Below are 26,241 nucleotides of genomic sequence, written 5' to 3' on the forward strand. Positions count from 1 at the left end.
AAGCCTTTGTTTCATTTTAATAGATTTAGGAAAGCTTACTTTAGGATACAGGAGGCTGAAAAGCGATAGGATAAAAAAAGTCCCAAAAAACTGAAAGATCACAGTAACAAACCTCGACTTGCAAATTGGTATATGGTATAAAAGTGTTGCAATGCCTTTTCCTGCCAGTACCCAGCCGCGTTAAAAATCAAAAGTTTTAAACGACTTGCTGATTTGGGAATTTGAGTATGCAGGTGGCGGTTGTGACATCACCCAACCTCCTGGAAGTCAGGAGGCAAATTGCTGAACATTACTGGTGTGAATGAGCCCTTCCTATTTAGGTTGCTATAGGTCATATAACTTGCTGGTATTCACAATGGTTTGTTCCAGATACTTACTGAAGACATTAAATGGATAATAGATTAGAAATATGAGCTCTTATATATTATCTCATCATAAAGTATTTCACCAAAGTGTCTATGCAACATTGAAGCCCCGATTCTTCATTCTTTTAAGTTTAATTACCTTTATTGATTTGGCTACAGCAAGTTTTTATTGGATGATTCTGTAGGTAATGGTGATTTAGGATGATAGTACTATTTACCACTAGTGGATTTAGTACATCCTTTGCTGCCGAACTAAAGCACTGCAGAGTGATCCGACCTTCTCATGCTCATAGACAATGATGACATGGCTGTTCTCACAAAGATAACCCAATAATATGAGGCAGTGCACAGCTCCTGTTATCATTCAATACAATTTTAATCTCAAGTAGCAAAGGCAGCCCCCAAGATTTATTGAACAATCGATGCACTGGGCTGCCATAAGTTTTTAACGGCACCCAAAAAGCACCTTTCAACGGCAATGCAACTTATGGAAATGTGTTAATGTACATGCACATTATGCAAGCATGCATACCATTTCCCTTCAATTACAGAAAAATATCTGCTGATTTACCAGAAATGCACTCGACTCCAAATCCTATTGTGGGTTTATAACACAGACAGCATTTTTTCTGGACTAAGTGGTATGAGATCCACATTGATGTCTCATTCTAAACTACCTAATTTCTCTCACCTCCACAGCAGACACATTTTTTATTCTGTAATTCTAACTATTTAAAGAAACAAGACAGCTCTGAACATCTGACAAACAGGTATTTTTTTCTGCAATTATTAGATATACCAAAACACTTTGGGCACTATAGGCCCATCAGTTAGTTTGAAATTCGCTGACAGATGGTTGGATTTCTCTAGGTCAGGGGTCGGCAAAGTATTATGGCCACTAGGCCATTTATGGGGTGGGCGGGAGCACGCTAGGCCGGACCCACCCCAATGGTTCTGCCCACCACCAGAGAACGCCCCCTGAAGTGAAATCCCTCTCATCCGTACGCATTGCGCCCTAACGCCCCCTGGCTGATCCTGATCTAGGTGTATCTTTTCAGTTCTTAATAAAAGTAATGACTCGTTCTGCCATCTAGTGGCCAATCTCGAAGGTGCACAGCTGTCACAACGAACAAATTAGCAAATTGGCAGGGAAATCATTTATAAATAGAGCCCTCTAAATGGTATATTTAAAAAAACAAAAAAAAAATGGGACAACAAGGTCTTTGTAAAATGATGCATAATATGGAAAAAAAATAATCTGTAAATGCAGAGCACCAGCAGAGGCTTGTGATCATCAGAAAACATTCCTCCAGACATCAGCCCAGGCTGAATACAGTATTGTTTTACAATGTATTAGTGGTATCTGTTTACCGATTACCTTTAAATTGTTAAAATGATGAACAAAAACCAATACAAAAACAATAAACTAAAAAAGGCAATAAATGGATGTGATGTGTCCATTCTACTCTTAGAACAGAAAACTCTCATTTGAATATTCTTACAGCCAGGAATTCTGTGATTCAGGTTTCATGTGAAAAATGCCAACAGCAGACATTTGGACACTCCATGAGCAGCCTCTGTATTGTACCTGACATTTAAGATGAAAATATGCCACTTAAAATAGGATATTGCCACACAGTTCTTCAGGTGCACAACTGTGTGTGGCTGCCAGGTTTAGTCACAGTTTAATCACTCAAGATGTCTCCCACACATAACTACAAAACTGTTTAAGAAATGAAGGAATATTTATCTTCGTCATTTGATTTATTACATTGTTGCTGCTGTCTTTATCTTTTGTATAATGATAGCAGTAAACAGTCTTCATATTTTGGGTTCCTGCATGCAATTCGTGATTTGTGGCACAAAGGAATGTAGACAGACTCCCAGCATTGCAAGAAGCTGACTGTATAGCTAAAAGGGAAATCCAAAAATGGAGATTTGAAAAGAATTACAATTCATTTATTTTGTATAAGATCTCACTTCACCCTAAAACTCGTTTACTTAAATGTTCACTCCTGGTGATACCATGGCCTGATTCATAAAGTAAACCCATCAGTCTTTGGTTTCATTATATGGAGTAGTTCTTCCTTGGCACAATGGCAGCCTATTTAAAGAAACTTCCTTTTGCAAATTGAAAAAATCTCTCCAACATTTTACTTATGTAAAACTAAATAAAATAAAAGGATTACTATTATTTTGCCAATAGATGTTAAACTCAATAAATGTTTTTACAGAATAAACTTTTTGACTATACCTACTTTAGTTACCACCCTTTTTAAACAATATTCTAACCAAGAAATTGGTCTTTATTAAACCAGGATGTCATCACTATAAAAAAAAACTGTCATTTGAAAATTAAACCGGCTAAGTTATTTAAATTGGTTTAAAAAAATGATCACAACTATCTTTTTTTATGTTTAGTTTTAGTTATCTGTTACATCAATGTGTCTAGGAAGGGTTCAGCAAAGAGGCAGAGACAAAAGGTTATTATTATTATTATTATTATTACGGGGAAATTTAAAGCATGAGCTAAATTGTAAAGATTCCCTACATTTGTGCAGCACGATTTGCACATAGCATCTAACAGGGTCAGTAGAGGAGAAGCAGAAGATTACATTTTAGAGAAGCAACCTCAATCTTTTTTTAACAATGGGAACCCCTTGAAATAACTTTCGGGTGTTAAGGAACCCCAGCTATAACTACTAAATAAACAGGTATGTTACTCGGTGGTCAGTAGGAAAATTGGATATTGCATTGCTGACCAACAAGAAAAATGTCATCCTTACAGATAGCCAAAATGTTAAAACTGACCTGAGAGGCACAAATTGCTCACTGCTCAAGGAAACCTAACAACCTCTGGAGGAACCCTGGTTGAGAAACAAATTTCTAGAGCCTATGATTTTTCAAATGATTGTTTTCCCTCCTGCCCAATCAAATTCAAACTTTCAAGGCAAGTTCAAATGCAAGTGGTAGCTAATGAGAAGTTGCATGAAAATTCATCTCAAGCAAACAAGCTTTAGGATTCAGAACGGTTAACACAAAAGAGAGTGGTAGTACAGTAGGTTCAACTGAACTGCACAGGCTTTGATGTACTTACACTGTACTAAGTTATATCATGAACACATTTAAAATACATTTGACGACTTTGCATTTTATTTAAGTGGCACATTTTTTAAGAATAGTTCTGCTATATCAGCGCATTTACAAACTGAAAGAAGGCAAGAAGGAACGGATTAATTTTTGCACATTTAATATTCAATTTGATCCCAAAACTAGTACTTGTAGAAATCCACAGATATAAACCACTGTGTATTACAAGCATTATTCTAGAGCAGGGAGTACTTATCACATCCACTTCAGTTCCATACTGCATGTAAACCCTATTTATCATGTCACAACATTCAAACAACCGTGCAGAGTTTTCTTTTTAGTTATCCAGTAGACTTCTATTTTACTTTCCACCCTCACTGGTGTATTGAACCAAAAGCATATGAGAAACTCTGCAGGACTAATCCACTAAAATAAAAATGTATATATACTTTAATTACATTGCATTATTGAAAGTGTTTGCGATTGGCTAGGCAGTAGCCTACAAGTACCATTACAGTGAATGCAGCCTTGCAGTTACCTTAGAAACATTTTATCACAGGTAAAGCTCACTTTAATCCAGTTATGCATTCATTAAAATATAAATAGCCTGTAATTCTCTTGTACAGAGAATATGCTTACAGGAATACAAGAGGAATACAATAATCAATGTAATGATGTTCTTTCATTGACTAGTCATAGGGAGGAATGGGGTCTTTAACAGGACTCCATGTTCAATACAGCCAATTCTAAATGAAGGTCTTTGTTGTGATGCCTGGATTATAATCTTTTTGAATGAGGTTGTTACATTTTTACACAGGTGACATTGCTTTAGACAAAGGCGTTTGGATAACTAAATGGGCAACAAAGAGTTAGAAGGTTTTTATGGGGTGTTATACCATGCTTTCATTCTACTTTAAATTTTCCACACTATATCCAAAACAAAATTAGTTTTGGTTTTCATTATATTTTAATGTAATAAAAAAAGTATAAAAAAAGGGAATGTACAAAAATGATTTTAAAGTAGGCATTTTAAATGCTCATTGAAAATAAAGTACCCTGGAAAAACGAAACCATTCTTTAAAAGAATTAATAGGTTTTGATACTTTAAAGTAAAACGTTTTATTGTAGGATGTGGTGCTTAGTAAACTAGAAGAACAGGTCTAGTGCCTGCACATTTGCAGTGTGTATTATATATTATACAAATATATGCTTTTCATGTTAAAAAAAAAAAAGGGGCTGAGCGCAACAAAGGAAAATGATCATAATACCACCATGGGAAGTTTACTGCATGACACCAGCTAATGAAGAATTTATTCTCTACTAGATATCATTTATTATCCGGTACTCACCACAGGTTGTTTTGTAATGTCCACCAGATCTTTAAGGTTGTAATACTGATGTTTTTCAAATGCAGAAAACAGCATGTCCAGAACCTGCTGCTTGTCCGCACGTGCACGTTTGCCATCATCTTTTTTCTTCTTTTCGTATTCAATCTGTATAAAAAATATATATATATATAATAAAGTTAGACGTATACTGACACAAGTTTAATGTAAAGCAAAATTTAAGTAGACAGTGATGGTAATGATCGCAGGGGGGTGTTGTGTGGCTGGCATCATGGATGTAAGAGCAATAGGTCTGGCTATAGAAGGCTGACATGGGGTAGGGGTGGCTTCATTGGTAGGGATGAGGCATGACACCCTGCTCCCACAGCTTTTACATCCTTTGTATAACAATAGGCACATTTTATAAAACAAAACAAGAGACAGATTTTGGCAAATATTTTTTTTAAATATTACTTCAAATGCTGGTAATCCATGATTAACTAAAAATATGAAGTAAACAGCTCATTTTTGTTAAGTCACATACCAAAATTTGTTTTGGTATATTACCCCCAGCTTAGGGCTGTCAATACCAAACAGCCATTTGTTAGAATAGAGAGAGGGATCCAGATTCACAGTAATATGGTGTACAAATTGATCAAGATTTTCAAAAGCAAAGATTGATAGTAACCAATAAAGGTTAGTACATGCAGGTGTTTAAGAAAAAGTCACTTAAAATATTTTTACACACAGAGTTTTGCAAACTTAAAGCAAAGCACTGTACATATCATTTTATCAACAAATGCTAATTATAGCACTACTGCCTTCCAATTACCATGCACTGAAACTATCAAATACCTTATTATGTTGAAGAATGCTGGCCTGTGTATTTAAACATACCATCAATAAGTAAACAATTCTTCAGGTTTGAATTTTAATAAAGTATATATAGAGAGTAAGTGCACCTAACAATTATATGTCATTGCATTGCTAGTTGCCCACTGATATTTATCGCTCTCATAAATTCCCTTACTCCCTTTAGTGCATCAAATATTTGTATACAGTGAAAGTATCTTTAATTAAACATGAATAGTGTTTTGACATTTTTGCTCATAAAGTTATGTTTGCCATTGCTACTGTTTGTGTGAATTGACTAAATTTGCGAAGAGCTTTGTGACTCGAGAGACGTGGCCCAGATGATGTGGGTTAAGGACATCATCCAGCAAAATGAATATGTTTACCTAGTGTATTACAACAATTAGCTTGAAATCCACAATACTGAATGGTTGGCATTGTGCAGCTTTACAGACAGAACTAGCTTTGGATGGGACTTTACTGAGAGAACACTGGGTAACAGAGGGCATTTACAGACCGCAAGGGGTCAATACCCTACTTCAATATGCATTAAAAAGGATTCCTAAGAATAAAACATTTGCAGAGGTACTAATGCTTCAATATTCAGTCGTGAATGACTGAAGCAGTATTGACCTGGATAATAAAGGGTGAGAGGACTTCTGGACCCCCTCATCCTCACGTGGAAATACATACTCTCAGTGAAGTATGAACCCTGCTGCAAAGTGGAAATATTTTTCTTTGATGTGCTGCTGCGTGGAAGTAATGCATGTTTATATATATTCACATGATATATCTGCATGATATAACCAACACATCATTTAAGGTGTAAACGTAGCATATAATGTTATTTCCTGTAGCTGTTACCTTTCTTACAAACCTACAGGATATTTGCATTGATTATCGGGCACTGTTAGTAATACATTACAGAGCAGATGGCCCGGATAAAACAAATACAGCCGCTAATTGTAGAAACTGGCAACCACTGCCTTCCAGCTAGAAGCAAAGAGTACATCAGATAAGCAAAGCTTCAAATGTGGAAAGAAAACAGCAGCACGTTTCTACTACTACTACAAAAAAATGCTTTTATTTAAATGTATACATAAATATTCCCCTCCCAGAAAAATAGGTTTATTAAACATTGATGACAGCATTTAGGTGTCAGACATAAACATTTGTGGAGCAGCCAGTTATTGGTGAGCACGTTTTATGCACCCTGAAACACTCATTTGCGGTAATCATATTCTACACATGCAGCAGAAATACATCATTCTATTGCAGCCAGTCACAGAAGGAGCACTGGGGGTGCGAGCTTGAATCTAATAGCATTCTGCATAATCAGCACTGCCAAGTCAGGCTACTAGAAGTTATCGGACAACTGTCAAATTGATTATCGCTAATCTTCCAATGTCCGTGCTTGCATGGCTTTTACAACAAATACTGCAGAAGCCAAACTATTCAAAAAGACAATTCTATTAATCAAAGTAAAACATTTGGACAGAGTTTTAAGTCCTAATTATATTCCTATTGATCCACCCAGTGAGGAAAGGCCATCCAAAGAGTCCTAAATATGCATAATAGAATGTGAAACAAACCTTATGTAATACTATAACTGATACAAAATGATATATATGTGAAGAGACCTTGTCAACATCTGATTCCGCTTCAAATAAAGGAAACAGGGAATCTGTAAGAACAGAAAGGGTATTGGTAGGAGCCTTCCAGACCAACCACTGCTCCTGAACCTAATGTCATCACACAGTTTCAATACCATAAAGAAAACTTGCATTTGATAGCACTAAAACTCAAGGCATAGTTTGCTAATAAAATTCAAATTTCCAAAATGACTAAAGATACATTGACAGACCAAGTAAAAGGTGTATTGCAGTGCATTATAGAATGAATGGTGCTGCAGTGCACCAATCCTCATGTCAATATTGGTTCTTTGTACTTCTTGTTTCTTTGTTTCTCTATACTTGCTGATGTCAATCATAAAATTAATTTTCAATACATTTTTTCACACTAGGCTCTACAGTTACACTATCTCTGGAAAGATACATACAATGTTTAAAAAGAAAATGTAAAAGTACACAGAATGTAAACAAATAAAAGACCTTCAGCCAAAAACAAATACAAGTAATATGTTTCTAAAATGTATCTTATATTAGGAGGGAAAAAGAAGTGAAGATATTGGTCTGCAGGAGAACACAAAAGCCCATCTTAAACAAACCCCCAAATTTGTGTATTCCGAAAAGCAGGGAAGCAGTGCAATGGCCATGCACTTAATTCAAATAGGAATGCATATTTTAAGCAATGTGTTGTCACACACAATAGTCTTCACACACAATAGTCTGCAATCACACTACAAAAACATTTCCAAAAAAAAAAAAAAAAAAAAATGAACATGTAGCAGTGAAGTCATATATGGGACTGGCGAGGACTCTGGATTTCTGTACTGTATTGCCTTGTGGGAGAATGTGCCTATTAGTGTCAGCAAATGGTAGCCAATAATAAAGTACACACCGTACAAATCCACCGGCCAGTAAAATAAAGCGTGGGGGCAAGACAGAGTCACTGCAAATGCAAGCATTAAATATATAAAAGGTAAAGCCAGCACACTAGTACACAGCCTTGACTAAACCCCTAACATCAATCTGCAGCTCTCTGAATAAAACTTAAAGTAGTTGGTAGTAGTAGTCCAAACTGTAATGCTATGCACAACTATTCATCTTGGGTGAAAATCTAACACGTGTACAACAATCCCTGATGCCACATCAGATTGATGAACAACCAATTGTGAATGCCCACTGTGCAGCATAGAGAAGAGCACAGCGAGTACAACACTCATTCATTCATTTATAACTGAAAATGATCCAAAAACATCAGATTATTGTCCTTGGAAATGATGCCTGTACGGGATTTAACACAAAACATTAAACTGGCCTTTCTCAACCTTTTACATAGGGAACCCTTGAAATAAAGTTCAGATCTCAAGAAACCCCTTCTATAATTACTATATCCACATCTCACAGTAAATTAGTGTGGCGATCAGTGGAAAGAATGTCTTTAACATTGCTGACCGGAGGGATGAATGTCACCCTTACAGATAGCCAAAAAAGATCATTGGTATTATACTGATCAAAGAGGCAAAAACTGCTCATTGCTAAAGGAATTCTGAGCAACCTCTGGAGGAAAACTAAGGATCCACTGAACCCTGGTTGAGAAACCTTGCATTAAAAACAACTGTACTAACATAACTAATCCTATTCTTTGTATAAATCTTCATTGCTTTGTGAGCAAAGTCCTTCTTAAATTGATCTGTCTGCAGAAACAAAATGTGTACAGAAACATCTATATCTATAAGCCTAAATATTTTTTTTCTTAATTCATATGTAAAGCTCCTCTATCCTAACACAAGTTAATTACATTTTTGCTGATTTATGGTCTGAAATGACCTCATGAAAATAAATGGATTAAATATTAGCTCTCATGGCACTCGACCAAACAGCTTTAAAGGAAAATAAGATTTCATATTATCTTTCACATTCAAACTGTACAATATGTTCTTCAGGCTTGTTCTAGACTTTTCTCTATTCAATTGTCTTTCTTCCTCAGTTCTTTTATTTTTGCTAGGATTAGAATAGGAAAACAGCTCAAGGCAACCATGTGAAAACATTCAAAGTGGGAGGAAAATGTGAGCTAATGGCCATGCTTAAAAAGTAAATATATATCAAGGAAAGGAAATGTATGAAGAGATAAATACATTTTATTATTCATGTATTTATTATGTTTAAAGCTTCATAAACATAAAGATGACAACACGTTAGAAATCCACTTTAAAATTTAAATAACCACTAACTTTTTTTAAACTTTTATTAAAGTTCATTACCTGCATAATGCAATACAGTAGATCACTATTAGATAATGAAAGGGGGAATATTAATTATACATAAAGTATAAAGTACAGAAGTAAAGTGCTGGCCAAAATATCTGTCTGGTTGGCGTAATTAGAAATAAAAGGATCTAAATTATTTTCTAATGCTGAACTACAACTGAACAAGTGATAAATACACAGAAATGTAAATACAAGGGAGCAGTTTTACCTTCAGCTTTGAGACTTACACAGCTTTGCCACACCATTTTGTAATGGTGAGCTCACAAGGGGTCTCTTTCTATTGTTTCTTGTAATTGATTTGCTAGACATTGACTGTGACATTTATGTTGTTTACCACCTCTGTATTAGGCTATGTTCACATAGTGCAATAATTATCGTTGGAAACGAACGGCCAACAACTGATCGTTCCATAATTGTTAACAAAAAAAAGAGCACAACGACGCCGATGAACGAGGAATGTCGCTGGAAACTAGCAAATGTTCCAGCTGATCTGATTGGGCGACGATCATTCGCTATCTATTGTGTGTACGGTCGCCAGTGATTGTGGATTGTTCTGTGATACATGTTCTCCAGTACATCTCACTTCCTGCATCGTTCAAACGATCGGATCTAGCGTGTGTACATTATTGGTGCATTATATTTAAAAGATTGTATCGTTTCAGCATGTACAGAATTGTGCACAATATGATCATTCAAAGTAATTGTGAATAATCGCTGATCAGTCGTTAATTGTTCGTTTTCCAACGACAATAATTGCACGTGTGTACGTAGCCTTAGGCAACCCAGGTTTGTTTCTTACTTTGTACAGTGTCACAGATGATAAGGCTTTGAAATCCTAACTTGAAGGTGAAGTTTTGTTACTAAAATGTAGATGGGTAATTGTACTGTGAAAGGAAAAACAGCAGAATTATGAGTCCCTATCTCTAACACTCTACAGTCCCCTCCTATCAATTTACTTCTTACACACTTTACTTTTACTATACAGTGACTGGAAGAGGTTGATTGGAGGTTATATATCAAGTACTTATACAGCTTATATTTATAATACATTTATTTATCATTGAATAAAGATCCTAATTATGTGTGTCTGATATCTGCCATGAGTTCAGCCTTGTATATAGCCGAATTCCTGCTTATCTTCTTTTCTGTTTTAAAAATGAGCTAAATAGGATTGTACGTGGCAGCTTAAAGACTATTGACTGATAAGGAAAAACTGACGGCATAGTTCATGGGCACACTGAAGTGACCAGTGAAAACACAGCAAAAAGACTAAGTATGCTGTACTCTCCTCTGTTCTAGTCTGTAACAAATCAACAAACAGAACTGAACTAGGAAGACAAAAGCCGGGCAGGCTAAGGAATTTAAAATAAAGTCTATGGAAATCCTAAACTTTTTTTTTTTTTTTTTACTTTCTCCCTGGTAGGGAGGGATACACATGTGTCTTGATGACTACAGTCTCTGGAACAGAAAGAGAAATCTCACAAAAAGATTGTAAAAGATCATTTGCTTTACAAAAATTTAACATCTAAACACCCTTTTTTTTCCCTTATGCTGCATTCATGCGATGCTCCAGTCTAGAGTCTCCTTTCTTCTGTGTACAGAACTCATCTTTAATATACTTACCTTTTACTTGGCTGGCAGTCCAACATAACATACATATTGATAGGACCCCGTTGTTTGCAGCCAAAAGAAATTTGCATTGTTGTTCACTACAATGCAGGTTAGTTGCCCACTGAAAAAACACTGCACTGGGGTATCATTCAAATCCAATGTCACCACACAAACAATTATTACCAGACAGGAACAAAAGGCAATGATGGAATAAATTACTTGAGTCCATCTTGATTAAAACTCCTTCATGCTGTTGTAATCTTCTGGGATTTATGAATTAAATTTCACACATCCTTTTTAGACAAGTTAGGAATTACCATTAATGAGTAATGGCCAAGTATATTAGAGTAGAGTGAAATGTGCTTACTACAATACAACACTTGCACTGTGAACCGGGGACCAAATGTCCACATTGAGATATACCATAATGACAAGTGTTTCCTAAAAAAAAAAAAATCACAAATGTAAAGACCTTAATATGAATGAAAAATAAATCAAGATGTTTCCCCAACTTCCCTTTCCATCAGAAAAACAAAAAAAAAACCTGACTGGATACCAGTTTTTTCAAACATTACATTAATTTTGAGGAAATGTCAGATTCCCGTTTTATAAATAGTGTAAAGCAGGATATACACATTTGTTCCTAAAACCTGAAATCAAAGATAAATGTCCTGGCACCCAGAATTCCCACAAACCAATCAGCTCTCTATAATTGTCTTCAATTCCCATTTTTTGGTCCTCTTTCAATGCTCTCCCAATTGTTGGTGGTCTTGGATGATACAGAGTGGTGATAACATGATGACATTCAATACAAAATACAGCCGAGATCCCCTGCACTTACAGTTTACAAACACTTTAAGACCTTTTTTTTTTAATTATTTGTTTGGAAAGCAACTACACTGTTCTTTGATTTAGTTATCATGTAGATGTCTAAACAATAAAAATGACGCGTGAGTCACTACAAATTCTTTCTGAAAGTGAACCACCTGAGGCTTAATCTGGCTGCCACCACCAGACAGTGTAAGGCTACATACACAAGTCAGAAGATTCTCATCCGATAATCGCCTCAGGGCTGATATCGTACAAGAATCTGGAATGTGTTCTGTGCTCGACGTCCACCCAGGCGGATCCATTGATGACAAACGAGGAATGATCGTAATGAAAGTGAAGGGGGGGAGAGCAGACGATGTTGCTCCATCATTCTCCTCCCTCCCCTCTCCATAGAGTAGATTGTACAGCGCTTGTTCATGCATTGTGCAGTCTTTTATCATTAGAAAAGATTGTGAAATATCCTTTCCAATGACAATTATTGTACATGTGTACCCAGCCTAAGGGTTTACCAAGATAACCATTTTAACTGACATAAAAAAGATAGCCCTGTGTATGCTTATGGCAAATATCTTTTCATTTTTGTAGTTCCCAACATGTTGTACATGTTTTTTGGGGGTAGGCAGCGCTTTTTATTTGGTATTATACAGGGCTGTGGAGTTGGTACATAAAAACGTTTACCTTGTGGGTGATCAATGCATTGATTGGCAGTTTTAAAGCTTTATAAAAGCAGTGTATGATTTTTAAAGAGCACATTTCTTTTGCCCTTTTATCTGGTGCTCACTGGGACTGTTTGACAAGTTCATTTACCCAGTCACATTATCTGTTACTAGGCTGACTAGCCCTCCCTCTATTCTCTATATGCAGCTTGCCAAGTAAGAGAGCAAGAGGCACCAATTTAAAGACTTTAGTAAGACCCAACCTAGGAACAAATCAAAGAGTCACTGGGACTGATTTATTAAAATCTCCAAGGCTGGAGAGGATACACTTTCATCAGTGAACCTGAATAAATCAGGCCTACTGACTAGATACTGGACACACTACCCAACTGACCATCCATGCTGGTCACTGCCACCATGAATCATGCCAATATTAAAATCCCTAACTTGTTCAGATTGGCCCTAAATCCAATAAAGAAGCCTACATTACTGTAATTTATTTTAAGAAAATTACAATGATAGGAACCCTAAACAAAAAAAAAACAGATGTATTGCCTAAAAAACAAAAAAAATAATATAGTATATATTTAAAAAATATTGGACTTCACACTAGTGAACAACTATTTTCTAGGCAGGGGAGTACTATAGTCTTACCAGTATTATGAATTTTATTTGTGAAAAAATACATTTTACCATATTGTAATATTTATTTAAAAGCCACTTTTATTAGGAGTCCGAGCTAGTACTGACTCTGAATCGTGGTATCCCAGAATTACTCCCGACTCTAGACCTTGCTAGGCTTATTTTCTTATTTATTAAAGATAAATACCTGGTGATCCTACTACTTCTGAAAACCTCCCTCCCTCTTCCTAATGGCCACACTAAACAGTAAACTTTAAATGGTTTGGGCATATTAAAAAAAAACGATGGAAAAATGGTAGATACTGAGAGGTTATTAGAAAGTTTGAACAAAGTATAGGGGGAGCTGCATAATGCTGACAGAATTATAGGGGGTTACTGGATTTCTATAGCAACAACAAATGAAAGGAACATTATATTTGATAGGTGTTGCACTTTTTGTTTACCTGCCTACAGCTTCTTCCCACCCAGCTTAAAAAAAAAATTCTGGGAAAAACAGTGTATTTCCATATTCCGAGCAGGTGGCAAAAGTGTAAATGAAATAATTTAAAATAGCAGCTTTTCTAGCAAGGTGATAATATGAACGCCACTTCATTGCTTGCAGTGCATTAAAAAGAAACCCGTCACTGGCTCAGAATAAGATCCGATTAGGTATGTGGAAATAGATTTAGGCTTTTTCTGCATACTTGTTTTGGGTCATTTTGCAACTAAAGTACTGAAGGGAGATGCAGGTCCACCCAAAAATGTTCATGTCAAGACAGGCTTCTTTTAACCTGCCCACCTTATCTTGAGAAACAATAATTGCCACAAAATTAATCTATAGCTACTTTAACATTTTTCATATTTAATTTTCAACAACATAAGATTTTTTTCAGTCCAGGAAAAATCTCATTAGATAGCTAGAGCGAAATTCTCAATCAAAGCAAAGATCAAATCAGGAAAGGCTAATCTATAGCAAAGGAAATGTTTAAACATGCTGCACAATGTCACCTCTACAGCTCGGCAGACACAGCTGTACAATCCTTTACCTAAAAAAAAAAACCCAGTTCATATCAATTTTGCTCTGTTGAACTATGGCCGACAACACATACCTGTAGTACTTCTTTGAACAGTCGTGTGGAACCCCGGTTAATATTCAGGTTTTGATCTGGCAGAACAAAATAAAATTGGCACACCATTCAGGAGGTAGAAATAATTCAGGTATTCAGTAGTGTAGCGATAAGATCTAAAAAACTGACACTTTTTTCAAAACACCCATTTTAAATGCAAATTTTACAAGAACACAGAAATCATTTTTTAATACAGGAATTGGTCACACCTACACCTTCTTAATGGCTTCAGTAAACACTTTGTCATTAATAAAAATACTTAGCCTGCTTATATCGACCTCAACTAGTTCAAACTGAAATTAAGGTGGGCACTGAATCTGTTCACTTGCCTCTCCATTACTACTACTACATCAACTAATACAGAATGCTCTTTGGCTAATATAGTAAGTTGTCATTAGAGTTTTTACACAAGCACAATATTCTTATTGACATTGCTTTAGTTGCCCAACAGGACTGCAACTCTATTTTCCCAGAACCAATTCAAATGAGTTTTTTTTTAATAACAGAGAAAACGAACCAGGTTATCTTAGTTCATGCCTTGCAATATAAGAACCCCCAAGCAATCCGATCCTAAGATAATTTGAAGATAACAGTAGGGCAGTGAATGGAAAGCTGAAGCATCCAGAGGGAACCCAGGCAAACACGAGAGAAGACATTACTTGCATGCAATCACTGATCTAATTGTCATTAAGAGATAATAAATGGTGGGAATATGATCAACTTCAGAACTGAACTATACTAGACTATAATATTGTGCACACGTCAAGAAAACTCTAGTCGCCAGAGATGGTATATAACTTTTCTTTTTTAGATTTTTCCATATGAGCAGAAATCCATGACCCCTACACATCATATACAATACTGGTGTATAAGGAATTTCAAATGAGCGATTCTATCTGTCATTTGATTATACTGTCAGCTGTTTTAATGCAGTATCCTTTGTATTTAAAAAGGTTAAGGCTGTTTACGAAAAAGTCTGTACCATGACTAAACATCTTGCACACTGCCTTGTCTTTACCATTTCAAAAGACAAAAAAACCCGACATCAGCTGGACCAAGTCTTATCTTAAGGAACACTTCTGATGAACTCTGATACAATGCTGACTATTGATAACACAATATGTTGTACAACTTGCCATGAACCAAAAGTTTTAAGACCTGTTTCCAATCTTGGTGTGTTATAAAGGCTTTAAGATCATAGAGGGTGGTAGTGGGGGTCCATTTGCATGTAAATTGACCTCCACACATGTGTTTGAATAAACCTAATCAAATTTGAACCTAGTAGTTTGAGATACCCTAATCACTGGTTATCTCAAATATATGCAGGTGAATTTGTTTGAACACCCTAGCAAGTCACAACATATTTAAAAAAAATACCCGAAATGGCTGAATTTTAGTGGCTTACTAATTTATTACATGCAAGTGTTGTTTACCCCATATTCAAAGCCATATACAATTATTATTATTATTATTATTATTATTATTAATAAACAGGATTTTTATAGTGCCAACATAATACGCAGCGCTGTACATTAAATTATGATAGCAAACTGCAGACATCAAGAAAATCTAAACCTAAAACCAAAACTCTAATATGCTGCAGTTTAGCAGTCAGTGTTGTGGTAGCAGCAGCTATTTGTATGTGGAAAATTGTGCTGTGAACAGACATGTGGTGAAAGGAGATCTCTGTGCAGGTGAAACAAGCCATCCTTAGGCTGCAAAAACAGAAAATTACCATCCGAGGAATTGCTACAATATTAGGAGTGGCAAAATTTACAGTTTGGTACATCATTACTTGATCACCTTATCTAAACCCAAGTGAGCGTGCATTTCACTTGTTGGACACTAAACTTCAGACAGAAAGGCCCACAAACAAACAGAAACTGAAAGCCGCTGCAGTAAAGGCCTGGCAGAGCATTAAAAAGGAGGAAACCCAGCATCTGGTGATGTCCATGAGTTCAAGACTACAGGCTGTCATTGCCAGCAAAGGGTTTTCAACCAAATAACAAATGAACATTTTATTTTCAGCTTTTTAATTTATTCAATTACTTTTGAGCCCCTAAAATAAAGTGATTGTGTTAAAAAAAAGGCTTTAGTTCCTCACACTTTTATACAATCTTTTTGTTTAACACACTGAATTAAAGCTGAAAGTCTACAGTTTAACTGCATCTGAGTTGTTTCATTTAAAATTAATTGTGGTAATGTACAGAACCAAAATTAGAAAAAATTTGTGTCTGTCCAAATATTTATGGACCTAACTGTATACCAATATATGTGATATCCCAAACTCTCTATATACGTAGACTTAAAATGTACAATTATACCCCTGAATGTATGTATTTATTGGGATGTTTTTGTGCAAGATGTAAAATAAAATGTACTTTATTAGTAAATACATTTTAAAAACATACATAGCATACAAACGATTTTACACAGGATGACAAACACAGGAAGAGGTTTCCCTTCTGTATCTTATTGGACAGGTACAATAGCTGGTAAGCCTTTTATATGTTTTTACCACCCTGCAATACTACTAATTTATCTGTCCCTTACCAACTCTGACATATAGAAGGAATTATGTTTTATTTTATCAATTGGAGGGCATCTATACAACTGTCATCCAATACATGTAAAGTTTGCATGGTAACAAACATCAATATTTTAAATACATATAAGTAAAGTACAAGATTATACCGTTTATTTTATGTTTAGTTTAGACAATTACTTTGTGTTTTTTCCACATCTTTATACTTTTCAAAAATTAGATAGTTGTTTATTCACTGGATGAACAATGTGAAAAAATGACCCTGTGGACATAACATAACCTTCAAATTTACCCCAAACATAATTCTATGTTATTTGCTGTTAAGAATATACCACTAGAATTCCTATCATTTAATCACTTCCATATGTTTCGCATACAACTTTATTCTTCATGGTATGTATGTTTCAAAAGATTTTTTGGTCTTTTCTTAGAGAATTATAGTTCATTTCATGTTTGTCATGTATTGCCTAAAATATAAGACTAATATATTACATTTTTGCTCTTGGGATTAGACATCCTTTACAATGTCTGTGTAAACATCTAATAACTTTCAAAATTAACAATCCTCATTATGATAAACTAGAGCTGTATCATGCCTAAAATAAGGTTTTAGGCCAAGTTTTGCTTATGAAATAGGACACTCGGTTTATTTGCCACCAAACACCGTATCTACATTAACCCTGTATTGTTCAGCTATTTACATACATTTCCTCCAATATGTTAAAACCTTATGATAGAGTTACTATGAATGATTTTAACAAGGAATGGTAGACTGAGCTCCAAGAGCTGCATGAAAATACTGTGCACAATAAAGCACCGAAATAAATATATGAACTAACTAAATTATGAAGGAAGCAGTCTGTCAATAGCTAGAATATACATGATTTTTTTCAAACTTGCAGACGCCTGATGTAAAGTATTATTTAATATTACCGTACAATCGACTGGATATTGCGTAAAAACTTGGTTTTAAGTTGTGCAGGGGTTTCAGAAATCCTTTTCTAGATTTACTTGCTTGCTTGCCAAAAAAATCCAATATACAAGTGATTCAGCCTTTAAGCACTGTGGTTCCAAATGAAGCCATTAAATATGCAGCCACAGAGCTCATTTGTGAACTACAGAAAGGTCCTGAAGCTTGCTGGAATACACTGCAGTGTATTGAGGGCACAGTCTGTCGGATTCCATTATGCTCATCCTTTATAAGCTAATTCCAAGGCAAACAGGAGGCAGTTTTTTATGCAACATCTGGAGTAATATGTGACTTTCTGTACTGTCAAAATGTATTATTGTCATTAAAAATCACACTCACATGTTTTAATGTAACATTATAGAGAACATATGTATTTGTTCTAATACACATCAAAAAAGTTCCTTTGTCAACACCTACAAGTAGATCCCTTTACAAGCATCTTCTTGGTTTCAAAAGAAAGTCACAAGATTTTACACCTTCCTTGGGACTTCCTCTAGTTCTCGCCTTTTAGAACTAACCTCATAACTCGGTATAGCCTTCTGCATTGTCTTGCTCAGAAATGTACAGCTCAATTTGTGTAAGGCTAAATACACACGCTAGATTTTTGTCGTTGGAAACACTTGTGAAAAAATAAATGAACGAACACTGTACATACAGCGCTATATTTCAGTGGCACGGACTGTCAAATTAGATGTGTGATCTGGAACCTTCACATCAAAGAGCAAAACAGGGAAAAATCAAGCTGCAGGTTTTGTGATATGATAGTGTGAAGATGAAATAGAAGATACTACAATATGAACTGGAAACTTTGTTTTGGAGGGGTGGAAGGGGATCTAAAGTGGCTTGGATAACCCTATGGATGTTTTTCTTTTTCAGGGGTGTGATTTTTTTCCTTTTGCCACAATGTGCTGAATGTGAAGAAGTGAATCATTACCCCTGAAAAGTGGTGGGCACTTTTTTTGACATTTTGTACAACCATGGAATGCTGAACACTGTTACAACCCTGTTCCCATGCTGCTATTTGAGTGGAAAAGTATTGATTGTACTATATGGTTCTTTGTTTTAATGTATTGAATAAATCATTGATGTTTTAATGCTTTAAATCCATCAGAAAATTCTGTGCTTTTTGGCTCCACTATTCAGTATTAAAATCATGGGCCCCCAACTGATTTGAACTGAGGAACGTGACAGACTGTTTTCCAGAATGTTGCATGTTGCCATTCCAATACTACCAGAAAAACTTCTAAATAGGACACAGAATGATTTTGGGAACTTAACATTAAGAAGGGTCAGTAGAATAGTTATGGGACTGCCAATTGGTATATGGTAAAAATAATGATTCAATATATGTGTGTTTATTTTGCTGTTTGTGTATCCCCTCAACAGTTAAAGTTTTGTGTATTCACTGCTTCTCACCGGTGTTAAAACCAAGGTAAACCATACCAGCTGAACAGTCATACCACCAGTTTAACTATCCACACTGTTCTTTAAGATGTGAGACAAAGGATCCCCAAAAAATGTTACTTACATTATACTGATGATTGGACACTGGTTTGTAATTAGTAGTTATAGCTTTCTCAATTTGCTGGGATTGTCTCTTCGGTTTGGAAGATTCTTCAATTTGCCGTCTAAAAGAAAAACATTTTGTCAGCTCACGCAAATCACAAGCTACTTCAGCACATTAATCATAATTTCAGATGTCATCTAAAAATGAGCAAGTAGATAATGGTCTGCTATTGGGTATTTCTATTGTGTGACATTGAATTAGAATATATGTCAAGTACTTCGGGGACAGAAAAAAAGCATTCTACGAATCACAGCTTGATAACTAACAGACCAGCAAATATACTCTCATAAAACTATTCACCTCCTTAGACACTTTCATGTTTTCCTATTACAGAACATTACAAGAAAACATTTGGATTTTTTTCCCACCAATGGCAAGAAATAGGCTTACATGGAAACTTATGATCTCCTACAAAATAATCTTATGTAAGACTTTAGACTGCTATCATACACAATTTCTTTTTTAAACCAAATATGGGTTTCATGTCTTTTACAGTGATGGATTTACATTCAGTGATAACAGGTTACATGTATGTATAATGCGATGTATGATGTATAATTGCCGTCTCCTTTGGAAGCGAGTTTACCAAATGGCAATGCAGGTGTACAAATGGGAGAAAGGGATAGAGCACTACAAATAACATAAGTGAATTCTTACAGATGTAAGTCTTTGTACACAGGCCTCCATTAGCTTTGCACAATTTGCAGCCACTCAAAGTAATAAAGCAAAAGCACTGAAGGGAAAGAATGCAGGATTTTAAAGAAAAGTCTCAGCAGTGCTCCTGCAGCTCAGTTCTTCTTCTTATGAAATGTTTTATTTAAACTATACAAGAGAAGTTATTCTAGCTGTAGTCATATTATCCCAGTAAATAATGCTAATAGGATACTACAACATCAACCAAATACTATAAAAAAAATAAAATAAAAAAAACTTCAAATATTAAAATGAATTAGACAAAATATTTCTTCCTTTCAATACCATTCTGAGAAAGACCTGTATTACTAAAACTGATCAATTATATACAGCAGTTTTTCTCAACAAAGATGGACATAAGTGGGATTAAACAAACTTGTTCATGGCACCCCTTCAAAATTATCTAAGCCAAGATCATAAATTGTAAATTATTTATTATTAATATTATAACTCTTATTATTACTACTAAACAGGTTTTATATAGTGCACATATTATGTTTTGAACAACAGTAAGCACTCTTTAAAACAAAACTCTCATTCATCTCCACATCTATCGGCACAGAGAATAAATGTAGAAACAGTTTTTTCTCCCTCTATGAACATCAGACTGCAAATGTAAACCAACAAAACATGTTCGGGGCTTGTTCAGTCCTGTTGATTTAAAAATACTATTTTAGCACTGCCAACATCAGTGTGAATAGGGGAGAGAGGGCCAACATGTAACATACACAGTGACAAATCTGCCAAAACAGAAAAGTTTTCTTTACAAACACATTTAACAAGCTAAACGTGAATATGTGGTTTAGCTGCATACCATGGTATTGGGTTCATTAGCCAATATTTTATTGGAATTCTAAAAGGTGCTCCCTAAAGCACTATCAGTTTGACAGAACCATGCTTTTAGTCTAACTTGTGGTCTTAAAAGCCTTTTGCATGGTTTACAGTAAGTCTCAGTAGCCTTTATCTTACAGCATAATTCTCCTAATGGGGCCTGTCCTCTAGAAAGTGGCTTTAACAATTTGTGGGAAACAGCTGGGCAGCACTGCTATTATTAACTCCTACTTCATCAAAAACTGGGATGTAATCATTATAGCTAGAGAGTCTAATGTGTACTTGGCAAGGAAATCATAAGCAAAAAAAAAGGCATAAAAAGGTGTGAAAAAACAAATCTCTGTGCTTCATGCCAAAAAATATTACAAAGATTTATCGATTGAATATGCGCATAAGTATGCTAACAAACTAAAAATCAATGCGAGAGAAATAAAGGTGAAAAACTGTCAAGGAAATAAATGTAAGCTACTAATTTGTTGCTGCTAATGGTAGGTTGTCTGGATTTGCACAGGACTCTTTATTAGAATGCAGGTAAGCATAAAATACAATAAATGTGAATTAATAGAGACAGATTAACTTGGGCTTGGAATAATGGATTTCACATTTGGCATTCCAGTCAACACACTCTTTATGATAATTATATTCATGCTAAAGTGGATTACAGATGCTTTGTTAGAAGCTGAAATATTTAAGAACATTCAAATAAATAAGACTGCTATGACATGAGACACGAAAATGTATAAATGCAATGAACACAAATATATTTTTCACACAAAGCTGAACTAAGGACAAAATACCAAAAGTGGCATATAGGATGCTGTCATAATGAACACAGCATTGTAACACTTTTATTATTTTCATTCTGTCCCAAGATCCTTTCATTTCCAAATTCCTTTACCATGGTGATGACACAATTCATTCTGCAGTAACACTACATGTTTGTATTGTCATTCTATGAGACAGGGTAGCCTGATTTTTTTCAATAAGGGTTCTGAGGAACTCTAGGGTTCCTCCAGAGGTTGCTAGCGGTTTCCTTGACCCATGAGCAATTCGTTCCTCTTAGGTCAGTTCAAGTGACACCAATGATCTTTTTGCCTGTCTGTAAGGATGACGTTCTTCCCACTTAGCACAACACTAATGTACTGTTAGCTGTGTGAGTGCTGTAGAGCAGGGACACGGTTACATGTCTAACACCACACAGGGCATTTGGGGGAGACACAAAGAGAACCAACCTTTCCATACCAAGTACAGGCAGCTTCTAGTCTGAATGAGAGCGGCACCTAAACTTTACCCCTACCTCCTCTTTCACAAATCTAAATTCTGTACATGGTTTATTATGCAAACGTGTTACCTTTTCTACTCTAGTAAATTAGTGTAGTATTTGCTTCCTTAGTCCCTTGGTGCTCCCTCGACTCACTGGCATAGTCAAAAAGCAGAACTACTACTAATGCAGCTCCTGATGACATTAGAAACATTCCCTACCTCACATGATGAAAAAATAAAACATTTCCTATGATGGTTGTTGATAGGAAAGTTGGAAGGAGGGAAGGTGTAATCAATCACCTACATATTACACGATGCAAGGCTAAAAACAATACAGTCTTCTGCAGCATCGGCACTGCATCTTTAGAGGGATGGACCAGAGGACATTTACCTACTGCATCAAATGTCAGTCTTTGGGGGGCAGGGCCACTAGGGGGCGTTGCGGCTTGCACAGAAATGGTGTGAGCCCTGAGAAGGGCCAAGGAGAAGAGTCTAAGCAATAACCAGGTCTTCTCCTGAGCCTCTAGTGAAGAGGATGCTGTGCTGCTAGTTACTGACAGGTTGTGGCCCTTGGGCACACCAGGGTGGGCAGGGAGATACACGGTACCAAATCACTAAGTAGAACAATTGTCAAGGAAGGCCAGGGTTGAGGCAGGCAGCAAGCCCAGGGTCAAATACCAGGGATCAAGAAAATAGACACTAGTAACACAGGGGCCACGGCAGATAAAGAGAACACAGGAGACACTGGAAGCAACAGGAGGCACAGGTGACACAGGAATATCCACAGACAGAGAGGAAGACTGGAACAGCACAAGGGAACTGGCTGGGAATCAACAGACTGGGAAACAAGGGGTTAAACAGGAGCTGGACAGGGAAAACACTGAATTACCCAACATGTGCACAGACACTGCTCAGCAGAGATAGGGGGCTCAGCACTAGTGGAGGGAAACACAGTGCAACGAACGCTGAGTGCTGTGACTGAGCTAGCTAAATAGCCAGGGATGAATAAGAGGCTATTTCCTGATTGACCTGCGGGATGAGCGTATCTGATACAGCTCGGGAGCGCAGGCACACCCAGAGTCAGAACTGCCGCATGCGCAGGAGATGCCTGCTCTTTATTGTGGAAGAGGTAAGTGTGACATCAAATATACAAGGGAGGGGGCCTAGGCTTTAAATCTTCATCGCTAGGCGAAAAGATTGTCCACTTAGTTAATTATACATAAAAGGACACATAAAAAGTAATATGCCTAATTAAAGGTCCACACACCTGAGCTTATTCGTTCTTTTTTCTTGCAGCGCGTGCTGACAAAGTACTTAGCAATGCTAGATACATTGTGTCTTCTACAAAGCCAAGACTTATAAGAAGACAATATTTAATTCTAACACTTTGAAACCTAAAAGTATGTCAAGAAGTACGCAGAGTAAAACATTTCTATGAGCCTATCCAGACTTCCCAGCCCTGAAAGTGATCAACATGGAGCCTTTACAACTCTTCATCTCAGCTAAAAAGAATGAAACAAAAATAAGTAAAATTGACCCTGCACTACAAGAGTCAACTTTGCCCTTTTCGGATGTGTGTGCGCATATATAAATATATATATATATATACATATATACACACACACACACACACACAATAATATATACCCACCCTACCCCTAGCTATACTGCTGTACCATTTTCCAGGACTGAGCCAGAAGGTTGGCCATGTCACCTTGCCATGGCACCATAAGCTAAATGTCAAGGGTAAGGAAAATTACCTATTTTAGCTTTTTAACTCACCATTCTTGTATGAGGCTCTTGGTAAATTAGAAGATCTTGCACATGTGGTGTATTGTATGCTTTAATCTTATTCATTCTAGGTATGGAGAATATATATACAAGTTCATTTTATATGTTAGCTATCACCTGTAAGCAATTTAGACATTCCACCCATTTCCGGGGCTTGATTAAACACTAAAAATAAAATGTATGATTTCCTACTCCTTTGAAAAAACAGAGTCTGGGGATAACTTAGGACTACCTGAACATATAGTTCTGAGTCCTGCTGTTATTAAAATTGCCTCCTATGCAGGCGGTTGTCTCTTATATACAGAAATAGCTAAATGCAAAAAAGAAAGAATTTGCCAGGCAGCCACTGCTTCTTCAGCAACATTTTTTTGGACAAGATTTATAGTGCTTTATATCTCAAGCGCTCGGGGAAGGGGGTGAGAGATAATCAGGGCAAAGACAGTAACTTTTCATATAGTTAACACATGATAAGGATTTGGCATTTTGAATGTAACCAGTCATCAAAACTCAGAAGAAATTTAAGACCCTTTAGCTATATGTGATGTAGCTACTTAGCCAGAAAAAATGTATAGTAACATATGGTTATTAATCAGTTATATTTATAGCTTTAATTGTGCTAATCAAAAACATTACATTTCATTCATTGCAACAGAACACTGTTTATTATTGTTTTTGCACTGTTTTATAACAGATCAGTGGTCAGGATGGCTGTCATTAACCGAGTAATTGAACCAGTTTTAGTTCAAGAAAAAGACCACCAGCATATGTAGAGGTGAGAAGGTAAACTATTTTCTAGAACTAGCAATAGGTAGGTATTGAAAGCCAGCATTTATGGATTAGAGCCTTACTATGACTCCTAGGTTCCCTTTATTACAAAAAAATAAATATTATAAAAATCTACATTTAAATAATTTACATTTTACCTGAACTAAATTTCCATCAGTCCATCAGGGAGTCACAGGACAATGCCCACCACAGAACAATTCTACTTACAGCCTCATAAAATAAAACACATTTGTCTCATGGGCTACATTCACTACATTTATATCCAAAATGGCCATATTGTTCAGCTATCTTCCGTACTTTCCTATTTTACTGGCTGGGCACCTAGTTATGACAGCCTGCATAATATTTTAGCACCAGGGCTTTAAAACAAATATCTACTCAGGCATTTCTAACTATACAACTTAAATTTATAAACACTTGGGAAATCACAACTTTTTTTTCTTTCCGGTTTACAGAAGAGCTTACCTTATATTAGCTCATATTTAATCTTTAACCCGTATAATATAAAAAGCAGAATGCAACAAAGTATCCCAAAGTACTATGGGTGAAGAAAGAGCATAGGAACTGTAGCATGCTTTGAGGCCCAGACTATCCAACTTAAACCAAGCTCTCATTTAAGGGATGAGTCCCTTTATTATTAAACAGGATTTATTTAGCGCCAACTATATATATATATATATATAGTGCTGACCCACTGAGGTTTTTAAAGCACAACTAGGGAGGAATCAATAGTTCACATATAAAAAATAACTCCACTTTCTGGATGAAAAGAAGCCTACAGAAATAAATCTCTATCTACCTATATTTTGTTTTAGTTCTTGGTATAAAAGAAAGAAGCCTACATGTTGACAGCTGACAGAATAAAGGTTTGTACTCTAGCCTTTGCAGTGCCAGGTCCCAGGTTCGAATCTCGGCTAGAGGAAGAATTGCACCACAACTGCAAACATGGTAACCTGCTGTTTGCAATGCACCTAAATGACAAGCATTAACAATGCTTGTGTCCAAAATGAATAAAATATTTATAGGCAACTGTTGGGTTAGCAGAATTTATTTAATGTCAATTATGTCTCACCAACAATAATGCTTTACGTGACATAACACTTGGTACCAGGAGTGGGGTTTGATGTGTGCAAACTAGAGATATTGATAAGATTGATAGTGGGAGAATTTTGATTGTGTTTGTGCTGATTTATTATTTTAGTTTTTGTATTGTAAGTCATAGTGCAATCAGAATAAAATGCAGAAGTTGTTTAACTGGGGTAAAAGAAAGTTACAGGATGATCAGAGTGCGAGTCCACTCCCAAGTTGGGTGTCCACATCTGGACAGTGGAACCCAATTGCTCGCGAGTGTAATAAATATGTTGCACCGATCCGATTGGCAGATCCCTGCCAGTCGGTGAGGGAATTAGATCTGTCTCGGTATGA

The 26,241-nt window shown here is 36.1% G+C and overlaps 1 protein-coding gene across 2 annotated transcripts in view; it reads right to left on the reverse strand.

Annotated features, from left to right (window-relative positions):
* The window catches only part of GTF2F2 (general transcription factor IIF subunit 2), a 98,260-nt gene that overhangs the window by 8,839 nt on the left and 63,180 nt on the right, over positions 1-26,241 (reverse strand). For both annotated transcript variants that reach the window (XM_072410064.1, XM_072410058.1), the window contains 2 exons: positions 19,414-19,513; positions 4,805-4,948 (listed from right to left, as the gene is read on the reverse strand). In XM_072410064.1, the coding sequence (XP_072266165.1) occupies positions 4,805-4,948; positions 19,414-19,513 (244 nt within the window). The remainder of the gene's footprint in view (positions 1-4,804; positions 4,949-19,413; positions 19,514-26,241) is intronic.

Source organism: Pyxicephalus adspersus, chromosome 1 (genome assembly GCF_032062135.1).
Source record: "Pyxicephalus adspersus chromosome 1, UCB_Pads_2.0, whole genome shotgun sequence".
NCBI lineage: Eukaryota > Metazoa > Chordata > Amphibia > Anura > Pyxicephalidae > Pyxicephalus > Pyxicephalus adspersus.